The 16,611-nt window shown below is 38.6% G+C and overlaps 1 protein-coding gene across 49 annotated transcripts in view; it reads left to right on the forward strand.

Moving 5' to 3' along the window:
* The window catches only part of ASPH (aspartate beta-hydroxylase), a 222,749-nt gene that overhangs the window by 97,553 nt on the left and 108,585 nt on the right, over positions 1 to 16,611 (forward strand). For 37 of the 49 annotated variants that reach the window (XM_055286256.2, XM_055286297.2, XM_063643281.1 and 34 more), the window contains one exon: positions 8,463 to 8,504. The exons of 7 other annotated variants lie outside the window; for them this stretch is intronic. In XM_055286256.2, the coding sequence (XP_055142231.1) occupies positions 8,463 to 8,504 (42 nt within the window). Of the gene's footprint in view, positions 1 to 1,307; positions 3,060 to 8,462; positions 8,505 to 16,611 lie in introns of those variants that run through there. 5 more of the 49 variants (XM_055286288.2, XM_055286292.2, XM_055286291.2 and 2 more) reach the window with 1 other exon arrangement.

A 16,611-nucleotide genomic window follows, 5' to 3' on the forward strand; every position in this document is an offset into this window, starting at 1 on the left:
AAACTCATTTAAAAAAACTTTTTCTGTCGGAGTATAATTTATACATGTGGAAGTGCTCAAATGTTGAATTTTTCCATGCATATATACTCATACCCATTACTCAGATCAAGATAAAAAGATGTAAAGCTTTTAGCACTCCAGAAATGTCTCCCTCTTCCTACCTCAGTCATACCCCAATCAGAGGTAACCACTCTTGTGAACTGCATCATCGTAGATTAGTTTTGTCTGCTCTTGAATTTAAGATCCATAAACACACACATTTGTTTTTGCAGCTTGTTTCTGTTCTACATCTTGTCTGTGGTTTCATCCACCTTGTTAAGTGTAGTCATTTGCTCTTATTCATAACTATTTCCTACAGTTTTTAATCCATCCTACTGTTAATGGACACAGTAAGTTTTTTTTTTTTTTTCTCAATCGTTGACTATGAAGAAAGCTGCTATGAATATTTTTGTAATGTCTTTTTGAGGAAATAGAAGCATTCATTTATATTGGGTATATAAAGGTATATACAAAATGTCTAGTTGTTCCCAAACGATTCCACTTACATAAAAAGTTTTGGTTGCACATGTGTAGATAGATAGATAGATAGAAATTGTTAGGAAAGGAGGAAGGAAGAAAGGAAATACTGGGGATCCAGCTTTAAAAATTATATCAAGATTTTGTAGGGCCTTTCTGTGCACCACCTTCTTTTCTAGTTTAATTATAACACAAATCCAATGCTGTGATAGTAACACAAATCCAATGCTGTGATAGTAACACAAATCAGATACTAAAGTTAAGAATGAAAAAAATTGTAAAAAGTTGGATAGGAATGAATTTTACTTCTTTTAAAATACATACTTTTATTGTCAACCATTTATGTTATCCATATGTTTTAAATTTATTTTAATTTTTAAAGCAATATATTTTAAATGCAGCTTATAGTGTCCAGTTGATCCTTGAAACTGCTTCTTGTGTTTATTTTTCAAATACCATACTAGATTTCTGTTTCTTTTTAATAGAGTGAAAATATTGAAGAAAGAAATTTAATGCTGTGTTTCTTAAAAGGTTGAGATTGTTCAGTTCAGTTTTAATTCTCAAGTGCTCTAAAGAACCTGAGATTTTCATCAGCAGCTTTGCAAGTCATCCCCAGGGGCTTATTTCGGTAGTTGATTATTCTGTTACCAAGTTGTCCTTAAAAACAAACACCAAAAAAAAAAAAAAATTACCTTGTTGGTGTGTTTTTTAAAAAGCAGAATGAAAATGAAGCAGTTTCACAGTCTGTGTCTGGTTGGTCCTTTAATTTAGATTTCCCCTTATTTTTGCAGATACTTAAAGCTTCAAAAAGACTGCCCCTACCACCACAGGAGGACCAGCCTAACCATACGCTCCAAAAGATGGCTGTGATAGATCTTGTGAAGCAATTACTGAGCAGATCAAGATCTTTGGGAAGGAACACTAAAGATGTTTTGAATGAATCATAATCCACTGGCATTTTAGTGTATTTTTTTTTTCTTTTTAGAAACACATGTTTCTAAAAATGTCATGTTAACATTCCTGCATGTCCCTTTTGATAGCATTAGTGGATCCGTTGGATTTCTTTTTTCTTTTTGTGAGACAGCTTTTAGTCTTACCTGAATTTATGTGTGTTTCTCAGACAGTGGTTAATAATTATATTGGTGATGTAGCAGCAATTGTGTTGGCAGGGTTTTCATATATTATTAGTAATTAGCACTAACTGTTGGACTGACTTGTGTAAACTGTGTTAAACATGATTTAAAAGCTATTAAGAGTACTTTTTGTTAGCACTCTTAAAAACGCTGACAGAGATCATCAGCATTAGCTGTGAAGATTTGAGTTGTATATACCCGCACTGATATTCTTATCAAAAATTCCTACATTGGCTTCAAGTGTTCAGATTAACACTTTTGACATTTTTGTAGCTTTTAGCTGATTAATTAGAAAAAATTTAATATTTCAGTGAAAGTTTTAAATTATCATTTATTTATTTTTTTAAATGAGAGGGGAAAGCTGAAATTCCTTGTTAAGACACAAGGAAAAAGAATGGCCCTACTATTATCATGCAAAAATGCTTTGTTGGCACCTCAGATTAATCATATAATAGCGATAGTCTCTTCAGCATTTGTTTAAATTTTAGAAAACCTGTATAAATTACTAGTGCATAACTTAAAGATTATTCTGCCTTTGGCTAATTGAGTAATTCCCCTGCAGCACTAGAGACCCCTCAGTGCTCTTACTAGATGAACTCAGTAACGCCTTGAGCTGGGTTGATTGAGGATGTGTGAAAAGCTCACGGAGCCCGATGCCTGCTGCTATTTCACAGCAATGAGCCTTTTTCTTTCTACACTGAAGATTTTCTTCTTTATTTAATGTGGTTTATTTTGGGCTCAGAAATAATTGCTGTATTGAAAATAATCCTTTGTCAGAAAAGAAGGTAGCTACCACATCATTTTGAAAGGACCATGAGCAATTATAAGCAAAGCCATAAGAAGTGGTTTGATCGATATATTAGGGGTAGCTCTTGATTTTGTTAACATTAAGATAAGGTGACTTTTTCCCCCTGCTTTTAGGGTTAAAATCAAAGAGATTTCTATATTTTTATCACTATAGATCATAGTTATTATGCAATGTAGTGAGTCCTGCATGGGTACTCAATGTGTAATGAAACCTGAAATAATAAGATAATAAGAAAAGCAATAATTTTCTAAAGCTGTGATATCGGTGATATAGAGGTGATACTTAAATTACAATAAAGCTCTTCATTTTGTGAATTATAGAATGCTACTTTTTATAAAGCCATATTTTTTTAGGGAAACTAAGGAGTGACATAGAACTGATGAATTGAGTAAAATAAGTTTTACTGGATTTTTGTAGAACTCTGGACATTGAGGATTCATTATGCTGTGGTTAACTTTAAATATTTTTGAATTCCAAATATCTGAATTAATGAGCCTTGTCTTTACAAATATGTGCCATTGTGCAACATCAGTGGATTTTCTAAAAATAATGTAAATGTCTTCTATTAAATGTTGAGTGCAATAAAATACAGAAGAATTCTCTATATTGTCATTATTTTTGAAGTATAAGGTATTTTTAATTTGTTACGTAATAAAATCAGTTCATTTTATCCTTACTAGTATTTTAGAAGATTATAGCATTTTTGATAACTAAAATCACAAAGGAATACCTTCAGCCAGTTAACGTATTTCTAACAGATAATGCTTATTTTACATTTACTATCATGCTACATTGCCAGGAAGCAAGATTAAAATTAAATAGCCCCTGCATCCATCCTTTGTAGATTTTGTCCTGCACCTGGAAGTTTTGATTATTCCCTGGACCGCTTGCTTCACCTTTTTTCCCCAAATTTTTAATTTTTATGAGTATATAGAAGATGTATAAATTTGACTATATATTTCGATACAGACATAGAAAATGTACAATAAATTATTGTTGGCTCTAGTAACCCTGTTGTGCTATCAAATACTAGATCTTATTCATTGTATATAACTATATTTTTGTACCCATTAACCATCTTCACCTCCTGCTCCCCTCTCCCCCCACTACCCTTCCCAGCTTCTGGTAACCATCCTTCTACCCTCTACCTCCGTGAGTTCGATTGTTTTAATTTTTAGCACCCACAAATTAGTGAGAACCTGTGATGTTTGTCTTTCTGTGCCTGGCTTATTTCACCTAACATAATGACCTCCAGTTCCATCCATGTTGTTTCAAATGACAGGATCTCATTCTTTTTTATGGCTGAATAGTACCGCATTATATATGTACCACATTTTCTTCATTCATCCGTTGACAGACCCTTAAGTTGATTCCAAAGCTTAGCTATTGTAAATAGTGCTGCATTGAACATGGGAGTGCGGACATTTCTTCAATATACTAATTTCTTTTCTTTTGGATATATACCTAACAGTGGGATTGCTGAGAGAAAACAATGGGAAAATTGTCCAGGACATTGGTCTAGGCAATGATTTCTTGAGTAATACCCCAAAAGCACAGGCAACCAAAGCAAAAATGGAAAAATGGGATCACATTAAGTTACAAAGCTTCTGCACAGCAAAGGAAACAACAAAGTGAAGTGATAACCCACAGAATGCATCAAAATATTTGCAAACTACCAATCTGTCAAGGGATTAATAACGAGAATATATAAGGAGCTCAGACAACTCCATAGGGAAAAATCTAATAACCTGATTTTTAAAATGGGCAAGAGATCTGAATTCCCAAAAGAAGACATAAAAATGGCAAAACAGGTATACGAAAAGGTGCTCAACATCCTTGGATCATCAGAAATGCAAATCAAAACTACACTGAGATATTATCTTACCTGAATTAAAATGACTTTTATCAAAAGACGGCAGTAATGAATGCTGGTGAGCATGTGGAGAAAGTGGAACCCTCATGCAGTGTTAGTGGAGTGTAAATTAGTACAACCACTAGGAGGTTCCTCAAAAGACTGAAAATAGAACTACTGCCCCACCTTATACATCACTGCTTAATGGGAGGATATTAATTTCATCGTGAGTGGATGGAAGGGCAGAAATGGATATGGAAAGTTCTCTTTTCTCTTGCATTTCCAGTCTTCATTCTCTGGACAGAAAAGGAGAACTAAATAAGGAAGAAGCCCCTGGGCTTCTAGAACAGGTTGTTTTCAGCTCCAGCATGTACAGAAGAAACAAAAATAAACACTAATGATAAGCGGACCCACTTTTATCGAATGTACCCACTCTGCTGAGTACTGTGCGCACATGTCAGGGAACTGAGTTTTCTCAGCAGATAAGTATACTTCCGCCTGCAAGTGAGCAAAGCCAAGGTCAGAGAGGTGGGGTGCCTGCTGGCCCGAGGTGACACACCAGTATCCAGAGCAACTCTCGGGCAGCTGGTGCGAGGTGGAAGCCATTGGAGGGAGGCCAAAGAGCGGGCAGGAAGATGGTTGGGCAACTAACTAGTAATAGGTGATGGTGATACAGCATGAGCTAAGGAAGTGCTAGTAGAGAAGGAGACTGGAAAGCTGTGACGTGAGGACTGGTCAGTCTGGGCGCTCAGAGAGAGAGCAGTCTCGTCCTGGTGCAGGGAGAGAACAGATGCCAGTGTGGTAATGCACTCACAGGGATGAACAGGCCTAGGTGGAAATTCACTTTGAATGTATGTTGAGTCCAGCAAGAACTGCTCAGCTGGGAGGTTAGCGCAGTGGCTGGAACACAAGTACAGTATATCTGTTTTTTGTTTGTTTGTTTATTTTTGAGACGGAATCTCAGAGTCTCGCTCTGTCGCCAGGCTGGAGTGCAGTGGTGTGATCTCTGCTCACTGCAAGCTCTGCCTCCTGGATTCAAGCAATTCTCCTGCCTCAGCCTCCCGAGTAGCTGGGACTACAGGCACATGCCACCACACCCAACTAATTTTTGTATTTTTAGTAGAGACAGAGTTTCACCGTGTTGGCCAGGATGGTCTCGATCTCTTGATCTTGTGATCTGCCCGCCTCGGCCTCTCAAACTGCAGGGATTACAGGCATGAGCCACTGTGCCTGGCCAAGTACAGTATATCTGAATTCACCAAAGTGATTTGCTTTAGCAGTTGCATGGCAATATTTAAAGATCAATATCCCATTCTTTTTAGTAAGGTGTTTATTGTTCTGACAAAATATTTAAAGGAGAAAAAAGTAACGTTAAGACAGGTAAAGAGTAGTGTAACATCTTTTTTTTCTGAATACGAATATTTAAACACTATGAGTTACATGTGAGCTTGTACTTTTGTAATTTTCAAGGATGGGCTGAGCATATAGCTCCCTTTAGTTAATGAATTCCCCATTAGTGGGATATAGAGTGTGATTAAACTAGTATTTTATGGAATATAGTCTCTGAAATTGGTTTTGTTTGTTTTGTAACCCTAGACAAGATTCCTTAGCCTCTCTATGCCTCATTTGCCTTATTTGTAAAATTATAACTACCTCCTATGAATGATGAGAAGTTTAAATGGGATAGTCTGTGTTAAGTGCTTAGAACAATGCCTGTATATAATACGTGCTCAAGTCATTTTCCTCTTTGGCACAGTGAGGTTCATATGAGGTCTCCCAGAGAAGCATAGGTACAGAGAATAAAGCAAAGTAGCACTTCATTATTATCTTTGCAGAATGCTAGTGGGGTAAGCTGAATCTCACAGAAAGCTCCTTTACCTAAGCTAAATTTAAGCAATAAAACTCGTAGAGCCTGTATTTTCTCCATATCCGAAATGAGTCTCAGAACTCAGCTTCTTGATGTGAGGTGAAGGACAGAAGAGGACAAGAATGAGAATAAGAGAGCTTTTGGCCTGGGGCCTGGAATGATCTGGTCCAGGCTTTAGGTCAGACTGCCAGCCCCCTTTTAGATACGGCATGGGAAGTTGAAGAAGGATGGTGGCCCTTGTTTCTGGGCATATGTCCAACCACACTCACCCTCCACGTTCCTGGGAGGATGTGAGTCCAAAGGACATGGAGAGACCTGGCCAGGGCCCTCCCTCATTGGGATCAGCGCCTTCCACTTCTATTTGGAATGTGACCAGTTCAAACCACTCCTCCTTCCTTATTTCCCTCCCAAGAGTGGGAAGATCTGTGGAGAGCCCTAAACTCCCCTTCATGACCAGCACCCACCTGTTCTATCTAGTCCAGTTAGAAACTTGCATTTTACGCTTGATTTTTCTATTCACATTAGCCTTATGCAATGACTGGGGGATGTGGAGGGTTGCAGTGTTCCTGCAGGTACTGGTGATCCCACTAGAAAAGCTCCTTCAGGACTGGAATTTTTTATGCTTTTCTTTATTGCTGTATCTCCGATGACTACAAGGGTACCAGGCAGACATTAGTAGGTGCTCAGTTAATATTTGCTGAATGAATGGTATTGAATAGTCTTGTTCAGCTACCTAACTTTATAATAAGGAGGCTATAATTAAAAAGATTGGAAATTCTAGAACATTCTACCAAGACCTACAAGTCCTTAAAAAAAAAAAAAAAGTCCTGCATTATTCTTGCAGCACTGCACAGGAGGTATGTGCTGTCAACCCTATAAAATCAACTCTTTGCAAAAGTCAAGACTGGCACTTCTCTTTGAAGAAAGGTACACAGTGGTTCAGTGGAAAAAAAAACGTATGCTTTGGAATTATGTAAACTGCTGGCCTTGATAGCTTTGGGGACTCTAATTTCTCAGCCATCTCTTTTCTCCTATGCACAAAGAGGGAGGTAAGACCTTCTCCACAGGGTGTGAGAAGACAAGAGAATTCATAAATTATGTGCTTAGCACTTAGCCTGGCACACTAGATTTCAAAGTTAGTTCCCCTTTCTTCCTCTTATGTAGAGTCTCAAAGGAGCAAGAACACTTGACTTATAAAAATCCCTTCCCTGCATTAAAACCAGCCTCAGATTTACTTTTCATCTCCCCAAATTGAAATGTTTTATATGAATGAATGTGGGAAACTCCAGACCAACAAATTGAGTGATCCGTGTCAGTCTTCACTTGACCGCATCCCTGATCTCACCGACATCCTCTTGTAGCTTCTGTGGGAGAGGACAGAGTCTGGTTTTTTATCAATCTCCCAGACTCTGCCTTGTTCCCACTCCAACCCATGTGCATACACCTGTGTTCCTAGAAATACACAAAGAACAGATAAGTTCCTACTAGGGCTGTAATCAAGTGATTACCTTGAAAATTAACTAGATCCTAATTTACCTTACACAGTAGTCCTGATGTGGAGTTACAGGTGCAGAAATGAGGTTAAAAACACATGGTCAGCTTATATGCTGTTGTTTTCCATGTGAGGGGTGGATGTTCTCTGGCTAGTCTAGGCTCTTGGTGGGTGTCACTGTCCTAGGTAATTCTATTGGTGGGAGAGACACTGACTGTGATTTACTTAGTGCATCTGACACAGGTGGGGTCTTGGGTTCATCTCTGGCTTCTCACCTGGGCTTCAGCACAAGCTCCCCCAGTGGATCATCTATGTATATGGAAGTCCTTAGAGTAGCAGACTAATATTCCAAGCAGTGTGACCTGCTGCATTCCTTTAAAGCACATGATGTCAATTATTCAAGTAGTTTTCCGGTTTTAAGAGACAATAACAATATTGAACAAGGTTTAATGATGGCTTCTCCCCACCCACATGTCTTTGTACCTTAGAGACACTTGGAGTTGATGTACACCACCCACTCCAACTCTCTTATCTTATAGACAAGGAGTACTTAGCCTGGTGCCTAGTCAGTGCTTGGTGACTTTTAGTATAAGTAATTGAAATATGCCCAAATCTTGATCTTTTCTAATGAACTTCATGTGTAATGAATTCAGGATTTAGGAAAATTGAATCGTATGCTTAGATATATTTTTCTTTGATTATACTTATTGAATTCATTTAAAAATTGTCCTATATTTTGAGATACTGAATGATGACTTGCATAGTACTTACTATGTTTTGTCTTTAATTTTCAGAAACAAATAGAAAAGCAGACGATCCAGAACAAAAAGCAAAAGGTGAGATTGTCAAATAAACAGCCTTTAAAATATACATGGGGAAAAGAATAACATGATTTTATTTTCCATCCAAGAATAACATGATTTTATTTTATGTCACTAATTAAAAGAATTTGCTCCTGGGCTTGTTATTTCAATGATTTTATCAACGAACCCTTATTAATATTTTACATAAACATTAAGAGCCAAAGCACAGAAAGAGATTGCCCAGCTTCTAATTCTAGTTTTGACATTTGCACTCATGCGTCCTTGGGAAAAATACTTAACTTTTGTGCCTCAGTTTTTTCTTCTGTAATGTAGGAATAGTAAGAGTACCAACTTCTGAAGGCTGTGTTTCCATGATAGTAATAAAATTAAAATATACGTAAAGTGCTTAAAGCAATAGCTAACAGAGAAAGCACTTAGGATATATTAAATATCATTTATTGTTGATATGTCAACAACTGTACTAGGTATAGGAATCCAGAGATTCCTGGAACATGATATCTTTTTCAAAGAACTCTGAATTGTTGGAAAGACATGCAGAGTTATAGCTATGCAGAAAGAATTATTGCTGCCTGCCAAAAGTTTATTACAAAATTTATTACAAAGAGTTAAAAAATTATATGGATGATCATAGAATAGTGGCTATTTTTAGTATCAGTTGAATGATATGATCTTTAATAATTGAATATTATTACAATTTCAGGAATGCTTTTAATTTAATTTGTAGTGATGAAAGCAGTATGTACATATGTATCTTGTACATACAGTGCATAAGATCTTACTTAGTGTGCAAATGATACTTGGTGAGCATGTGGAGTTGCTGGCCTCCGGCTGTAATTTCACAGCCCACAAGTTGAGAAGTAGACCTCTAATTCATGAAAACTTTTTTCTAACTAGTTGTTTTTAATTTTTGTCAAAGTAGTACAAGGATATAGTTTAAAAAGTTGAGGTTTATAATGAATAGCAGCAGTTCTCTTCCCTACTACTTCATATCCCCAAGTCTCACTCCTAACTTTCTTTTAGCTGTTTCTTTCTTTCTTTTTTTTTTTTTTTTTTTTTGAGATGGCATCTCACTCTGTCACCCAGGCTGGAGTGCAGTCGCATGATCTCTCCTCACTGCAACCTCCTCCTCCCCGGTTCAAGCAATTCTCCTGCCTCAGCCTCCCAAGTAGCTGGGATTACAGATGCACACCACCACGCCAACTAATTTTTGTATTTTTTTAGCAGAAACAGGGTTTCACCATGTTGGCCAGGCTGGTCTCAAACTCCTGACCTTGTAATCCTCCCGCCTCGGCCTCCCAAAGTGCTGGGATTACAGGCATGAACCACCGCACCTGGCCTTAGCTGTTTCTTTCTAGTACTTAGTTATGCGTTTCTAAATAATTTGTATAATTCTGCAGTTTTCTCCTTAATATCAGAAACTGTTTTATAGATCACTGAGATTAGCTCGATCCTCATACTCTCACAAGCTCTCCGCTGCCTTACTTCCTGGATCTTCCAGTATATTTAGGACATAACTATAATAGACAGCAATACCTGCTATTGAGAAAACACAAGGAAACAAGGGGCAAATCAGCAGCTTTTGATAGAGTTGATCACTTCCTGTCCTTCAAACACTCCCTTCACATGGCTTGCTGGGTATGACATTCTCTTGGTCTTTCTCTTGCTCTCTACTGTTTGCTTTTCTCAGGCTCTTTGGATGGATGTTTCTCGTCTCCTTAACCATTAATCACTGGAGTGCCCCAGACTTAGTCCTCGGAGCATTTCCCCATATACACGCACTCCCTTAATGATCTCATCCAATCTCATGCCTTTAAATGCCTCTGTATGCCACAGATTGCCAAATTGATCCACAGCCTGGGTCTTTTGCCTGCACTCTAGACTGGTGTGTCCAGCTGTCTACATGGTGTCTGCCTGATAACTTCAATGTGTTGGATGAATAATAATCACTTCAAACTTAACAAGTCTAAAACCGACTCCTGATCTTTCCCCCTCAAAACACACTTCATCCCCTTAAATATTTGTGTGCCAACTACATGCCAGGAATTGTTCTAGACAAGTGGTTGCAGGTGAGAGCAAGACAGACGAGGTTCCTGTTTCCCGGAGCTCACATCCCAGTAGGGAGACCAGCAGTACACACACAGACTGAAATTGCGGTAAGAGGTCTGAGGAAACAAAGCAGGAGAGCATGCCGTAGGCAGAAGGGGTGGTGAGTCAAGGAAGAAGGTGTCCCAGGAGGTTAGGGAATCCTAAGCACTCTGAGCAGAGGAACAGTTTGTACAAAAGTCCTGACACAGGAGAGAAGGGCCCAAGAAGCTGGAGCACTTGAACAAGCCTAGAGTGTATAAGATACAGTTAGAGAAAGTCAAAGACTAGACCACGGTGGGAGTCTGGACATTTTCTTCATGCTGTGGACACCGTACCCAGCCCATGCATATCTCTGTACCAAACAGAGCCCTTTCTCATTTACACGTTGACTGGTTTGCTTCTGGGAGGTCCACTGTAATGCATTCTTACAAAGGGAGGGACAGGGAGTCCGAATGGTGGGCATGGCTTGTTGCAGATAAACAGGAACACTTGCAAACCAGCCCCAAATCCGCTGCTCACAGGGTGCTTGCAATTGTGAGCTCCTCACATCTCTGCCCCTCATGCTCCAGACCTCCCATTCCAGCCTTAGCAGCCTGTACCTTCCCCTGCACTGCTGGGTATCCTCGGTGCACAGGTCTGACCTCCAGGGACTCTGATCCTAAAGGGGGTTTGCCAGGGGAATGTAGGGGCTGGGACCTTTGGAACCTGCAAAGAAAATCATTGCAACAGCTTCTGTTAACTGGTTTGTCACTCTCCCCCCATTTAAAATTAGCACTTTAGATCAGTACCAACCAAAATATGCTTGTAACTAAAGTATTTTATTAAGGAGGAAATGCAGGAATAGACAGAGTTAAAAGAAATAATGAATCAGTATTATCACAGATTTATTAAAAATCCATTGGAGCAAATTGTGAGCTGTGGAAATTCCATGTATTTTTTACTTGAATCGATTCATATGATACTGTTATCTGATAGGGAAAAGGGAAAGGGAAACATTACGTAAACATTACATATCCGGAATATGTAATAAAAAAATGGAATGGCCTTCACTCATCAGACGTTAGTTTCATAATAACAGAAAATGAAATTTTTTAAGGCAAAATAGGCCCTCATTTGCAGACATCTGTTACTTGAGTCAAATCAGATTATTTTTATGTTTTAGATAAAATTGCGATATCAGTTTCTCCCCACTGGATGTCATCTTTTCCCACATATTCCATAGCCCACGGTCACAAAATGTGTGAACTACAAAATAATCCAATACAAAAATGACTTGTTAAATGTCAAATTCAAACAGTCATTTGTGTTCATCCATTTATTGAGTACATAGTGAGTACTTATGATGTCCAGGCTCTGTTTTAGGCACTGGGCCCAAAACAGTCAATAAAACAGTTGCAGCTCTCATTGTACTTGCATTTTAGTGTGTATAGGGCAGAGAGTGGGGCTGGATATGTAGTTTTAAAAAATTAAAACATAACAGGCAGTGTGAAGTGTAACAAGGAATATAAGACAGGAAAGGAAAACAGAATGAGCAGGAGGTATTGCTGTGTAATAGGCCTCTTGGATGGTGACATTTAAGCAGAGATTTGAAGAGGCAAGGGCATGAGCTGCACCGCCGTCTGGGAGAAGAGTTCCGAGAATTGGGGAGCATTCTCATAGTCCTTAGGGCATGTGTGCTTAGCATGTTTGAGGCTTAACAAGGAGGCGATTGCTGGTAAAGAATGTATGAGAGGAGAGTGTAGGAGTGCATGAGACCAGAGTGGTCAAGGGTTCAAATCACATAGGCTTTTGAAGACAAAAGTAAGAACTTGTGTATTACCTCCAGTGCGATGGCCATTGGGAGATTCTGGGCAGAAGATGGATATGATTGCATTATGTTTTCAAAGGCTCATTCTGGCCATAGGAGCGCAAGACTGGAAGCAGGGAAACCAATTAGGAGACTATTGCAGTGGTCCAGGCAAGACATGATGATGACCAGGATTACGATGTAGAGTAGAAGTGGTGAGTGCTGGTTAGATTCTACATATATTTGGATATAAAGTTAGTAGGGTTTGATAATGGGTGGAATAATGGAGTGAGAGAGGTCAACTATGGATCTGTGGCCAGGCACAGTGGCTAATGCCTATAATCTCAGCACTTTGGAAGGCCAAGGGGGAGGATCACTTGAGGCCAAGAGTTTGAGACCAGCCTGGGCCACATAGTGAGATACTGTCTCAACAAACAACAGCAACAAAAACCCAACACTTAGCCAGGCATGGTAGCATGCGCCTGTAGTCCCAGCTACTCGGGAGTCTGAGGTAGGAGGATCAATGCTGCAGTGAGCTATGATCATGCCACTGCACTCCAGTCTGGGCAACAGAGCAAGATCCCAACTCAAGGGAAAAGAATTCACTCTAACTTTTAAAAGCTGTACTTTGACAAATTCACTGAACACAAAAGTGTGCAATATGTTCTTGATTTAGTATATTATCAAAGGTCAGTTATCAGTTGGGATTTGTGAGCCTTTAAAGAAATTTGAAGAGCAAAGGAAATGTGTTTTTGCTTGTGTGTATCCATGTGTGCACGTGGGTGAGTGCGTGTTAGATAAAACTATTTGTATTGTGGACTTTTCCTGAATTTTTTTATTTAGACTTATACTTAATATCTTATTAAATTATTCATTACAATTAAGAATATGTTTAAACAGTATTTACATGTCTTTAAAACACTTAAAGATTTCCTGGGTATTATTTGTTATTTTTTTTTAAAGTCATAATCAGTGCCCTAACAAAACACCAGATGGCGCTAGAAAACAAATCACATTTACACTAACAGAAATCACATCTGCACAGCAAATTAAAGGTGGAGATGGCTGTATTACAACCAGTAAATCAGCTTGGTGCAACTAGTACTTCATATGGATAGTTCTTAGTTTTCTGTGATCATAAAGAAAATATAACAGACATAGCTGATAATCAAGTGTCATTCAGTTTTCTTATTTAAAAAATCTTCAATGAAGTTTTCCTTGTGATTCTTATAACTGTATATAACATATTTGAACAAAGTTCTCTATTGCTTTGATGATAAAAAATAAACTTCTTAGTGCAGCACATGACGCATCTCAGGATATAGCCCCTACTTATGGCCTCCCTGTGTTCAAAATGCTTTTCCTAATCACTCCACTTCCCTTTTATCACTCCCATTTCTTAAAACTGAGCTTAGATGTTCTGTCTTTCAGGAAGCCTTCTCTGACTGCACTCCCATCTCCTACCCCAGACCAGAAAGTGTGTTTCTCTTTTTGTTCCCAAGATGCCTTGTGCTTACAGATTTTTTATCAGCACATATTTTGAATTTTCCTTTTAATTTCTAGACAAAAAGCTTATTAAGAGGAGGAACCATGACCAACCCTTATCCCCTTATATTAATCAGAGTTTACAGAGTTCTCCAGAGAAACAAAACCAATAGGATGTGTGTATGTGTATAGATATAGAAATAGATAGAAATAGAGATTTATTTTAAGGAATTGGCTCACGTGATTGTAGAGACTGGCAAGTCCAAAATCCGCAGAGAAGAGTTGATGTTGCAGCTTGAGTCTGGAGGCAGAATTTTCCTTGGAAGGAGATAAGACTTTTTCTTAAGGCCTTCATCTGATTGGATCAGGCCTACTCACATTATGGAGAGTAATCTGCTTTACTCAAAGTCTACTGATTTAAATGTTAATCTCACCAAAAATACCTTCTCAGCAACATCCAGACATGTTCGACCAAATATCTGGGTACCGTGGCTTAGCCAAGTTGACAAATATAATTAACCATCACACTATTCTAGTGGCGCTTAACCATAGATAGTAGGTGCTGAATAAATAGTTGTGGTATGAAGAAAATGTGACTAACCCCCTTCCCTTTCATTCTTGCCCCTTCATCTGATAGTGATATTATAAGATGCAAATAGCCTGAATGGTGGGCAGGAAGAGTTATAAACAGAAAAGTCAAACTATGAATTAACTTTAAGTGTCTACAAATATACTTGCTACGTTTCAAGTTATTTTCAGATGGGTTCTTGTTTAAGCCTTACCCATCAATCTTATGAGTTAAGCATTTTTCAGCTACCATTTCTTCTTTTTTTTATCTTCTTTCTCACTCCCCTACTTCTGTGACTATAATTAAATGTATATTGGACTGCTTGAAAATGTCCCACAGGTCTATGAAACTTTGTTTATTTTTAGTCTGGGCATGATGGCTCATGCCTGTTATCCCAGCAATTTGGGAGGCCGAAGTGGGTGGATTACCTGAGGTCAGGAGTTCAAGACCAGCCTGGCCAACATGGTGAAACCCCTTCTCTACTAAAAATACAAAAATTAGCCAGGTGGTGGTGTGTGCCTGTTATCCCAGCTACTTGGGAGGCTGAGGTGGGAGGATCACTTGAGCCCCAAAGGCAGAGGTTGCCATGAGCTGAAATCACACCACTGCCCTCAAGCCTCGGTGACAGAGCAAGACTTCGGCTCAAAAAAAATAAACTTTGTTTATTTCTTAATCATTTTTCCCCATTGGATTGTGTACTTTCTATTATTCTATCTTCAAGTTCAGTGATTCTTTCTTCTGCCATTTCAAAACTGTGTTGAGCTCATCTAGTAAAGTTTTCATTTTAGCTACTGTTCTTTCCAACTCTAGATCTCAAACTGCTTCTTTTTTGTAGTTTCCATTTCACTTTTAAGATTCCATGTCTGTTTACTCATTAATACTATGTTTTTCTTTAATTCTTTGTACTTATTTATAATCGACAATTTGAAGTATTTTTCTAATAAACCCAATATTTGGGCACAATGGCAGGCAGCTGCAGTTGGCTCCTTTTTTTTTTTCTGAGACTGGGTCAGGTGATTCCTATTTTTTTTTTTTTTTTGCATATCTAGTAGTTTTTGATTGAAAACTGGATTGTGTATATAATTTGTTATATCAACTTTGGAATTTGTTTTGTTCTTTCTGAGGACTGTTGGTGTGTGGTAGACAGTTAACTGAGCTGGACTCAAATTGAAAAATCTGACTCTCCAACAGTGTAAAGCAGCTAATATCTCTGCTCAGGATTTTTGGCTTTTAATTGCTGTGTTTAAAGTCTGGTCAGAAAGGGTGGCGGTGTCTTGTGCCTTCAGAGTTTACTTGTTTGCCAAAGATTTGAGTAGAATTCATACTCAGATTTTGAGACTTGCTTCTGGAATTTCCCCTTGCTTCTGGGATTCACTATCTAAATTTCAGTTGCCTGGCCAACCCCAAGTTCTGCCCTCTTACACCTCAAGCCAGTAGGACTTTTATCTCCTGTATTGGGAAACGCACTCAAGCAAAACATAACGACTTGTACATTTCATCAGAAGCTGCTCTTTCCAGGGGTAGATTTTTATAGTAGTCAGCCTCGAAGGCAGCCCCCAGTGATTCTTGCCTCCTGGTATTCATGCTTTTGTGTAGTTCTCTGTCTATTGAATAAAGCTGACCTGTGTGGCCAAAAGAATATTGCAGAAATGACAGAGTGTGACTTCCAAGGCTAACTCATAAAAGATATTGCAGTTTTTACCAAAATCCCTTTTAATCGCTCACTCTGGAGGAAACGAGCTCCTACATTATGAGAGTATACAAGAAGTTGTGTCCATATAGCAAAAAACTTGTGAAATACAATAAATGTTTATGGCTGTTGCAAGGTGCTGAAGTTGGGTATGATTTGTTTTTGAAGTCATTATAGCTAATCCATCCCCCTCAAATTTCTGCTAGCTTTTTCACCAGACTCCCTGGGGATACCCATGAAGGTGGAAAGTAAGTCAGTCAGGGATGCTTTGGCTTGTGAGCTTGAGAAGTATGAAGTGTGGTCCTTTCCTCTAAAAATTTATCCACTCATCTTATTGAGATGAGAACTGTAGTGCCTGGCTGCAAAGACACCTGTCATGAAGTTGCAATCGTTCAGTCTCTGAGGGTCTATTCCACTGATGCACATGGGCTTGATCAAGCCATCACTGCCTTGAACTTAATTACTGCATGGTTAGCCTGGTTAGATCTGTCTTTGTCTTTTTGCT

The sequence above is a fragment of the Symphalangus syndactylus genome, chromosome 7, assembly GCF_028878055.3.
Source record: "Symphalangus syndactylus isolate Jambi chromosome 7, NHGRI_mSymSyn1-v2.1_pri, whole genome shotgun sequence".
NCBI classification, from domain to species: Eukaryota; Metazoa; Chordata; class Mammalia; order Primates; family Hylobatidae; genus Symphalangus; species Symphalangus syndactylus.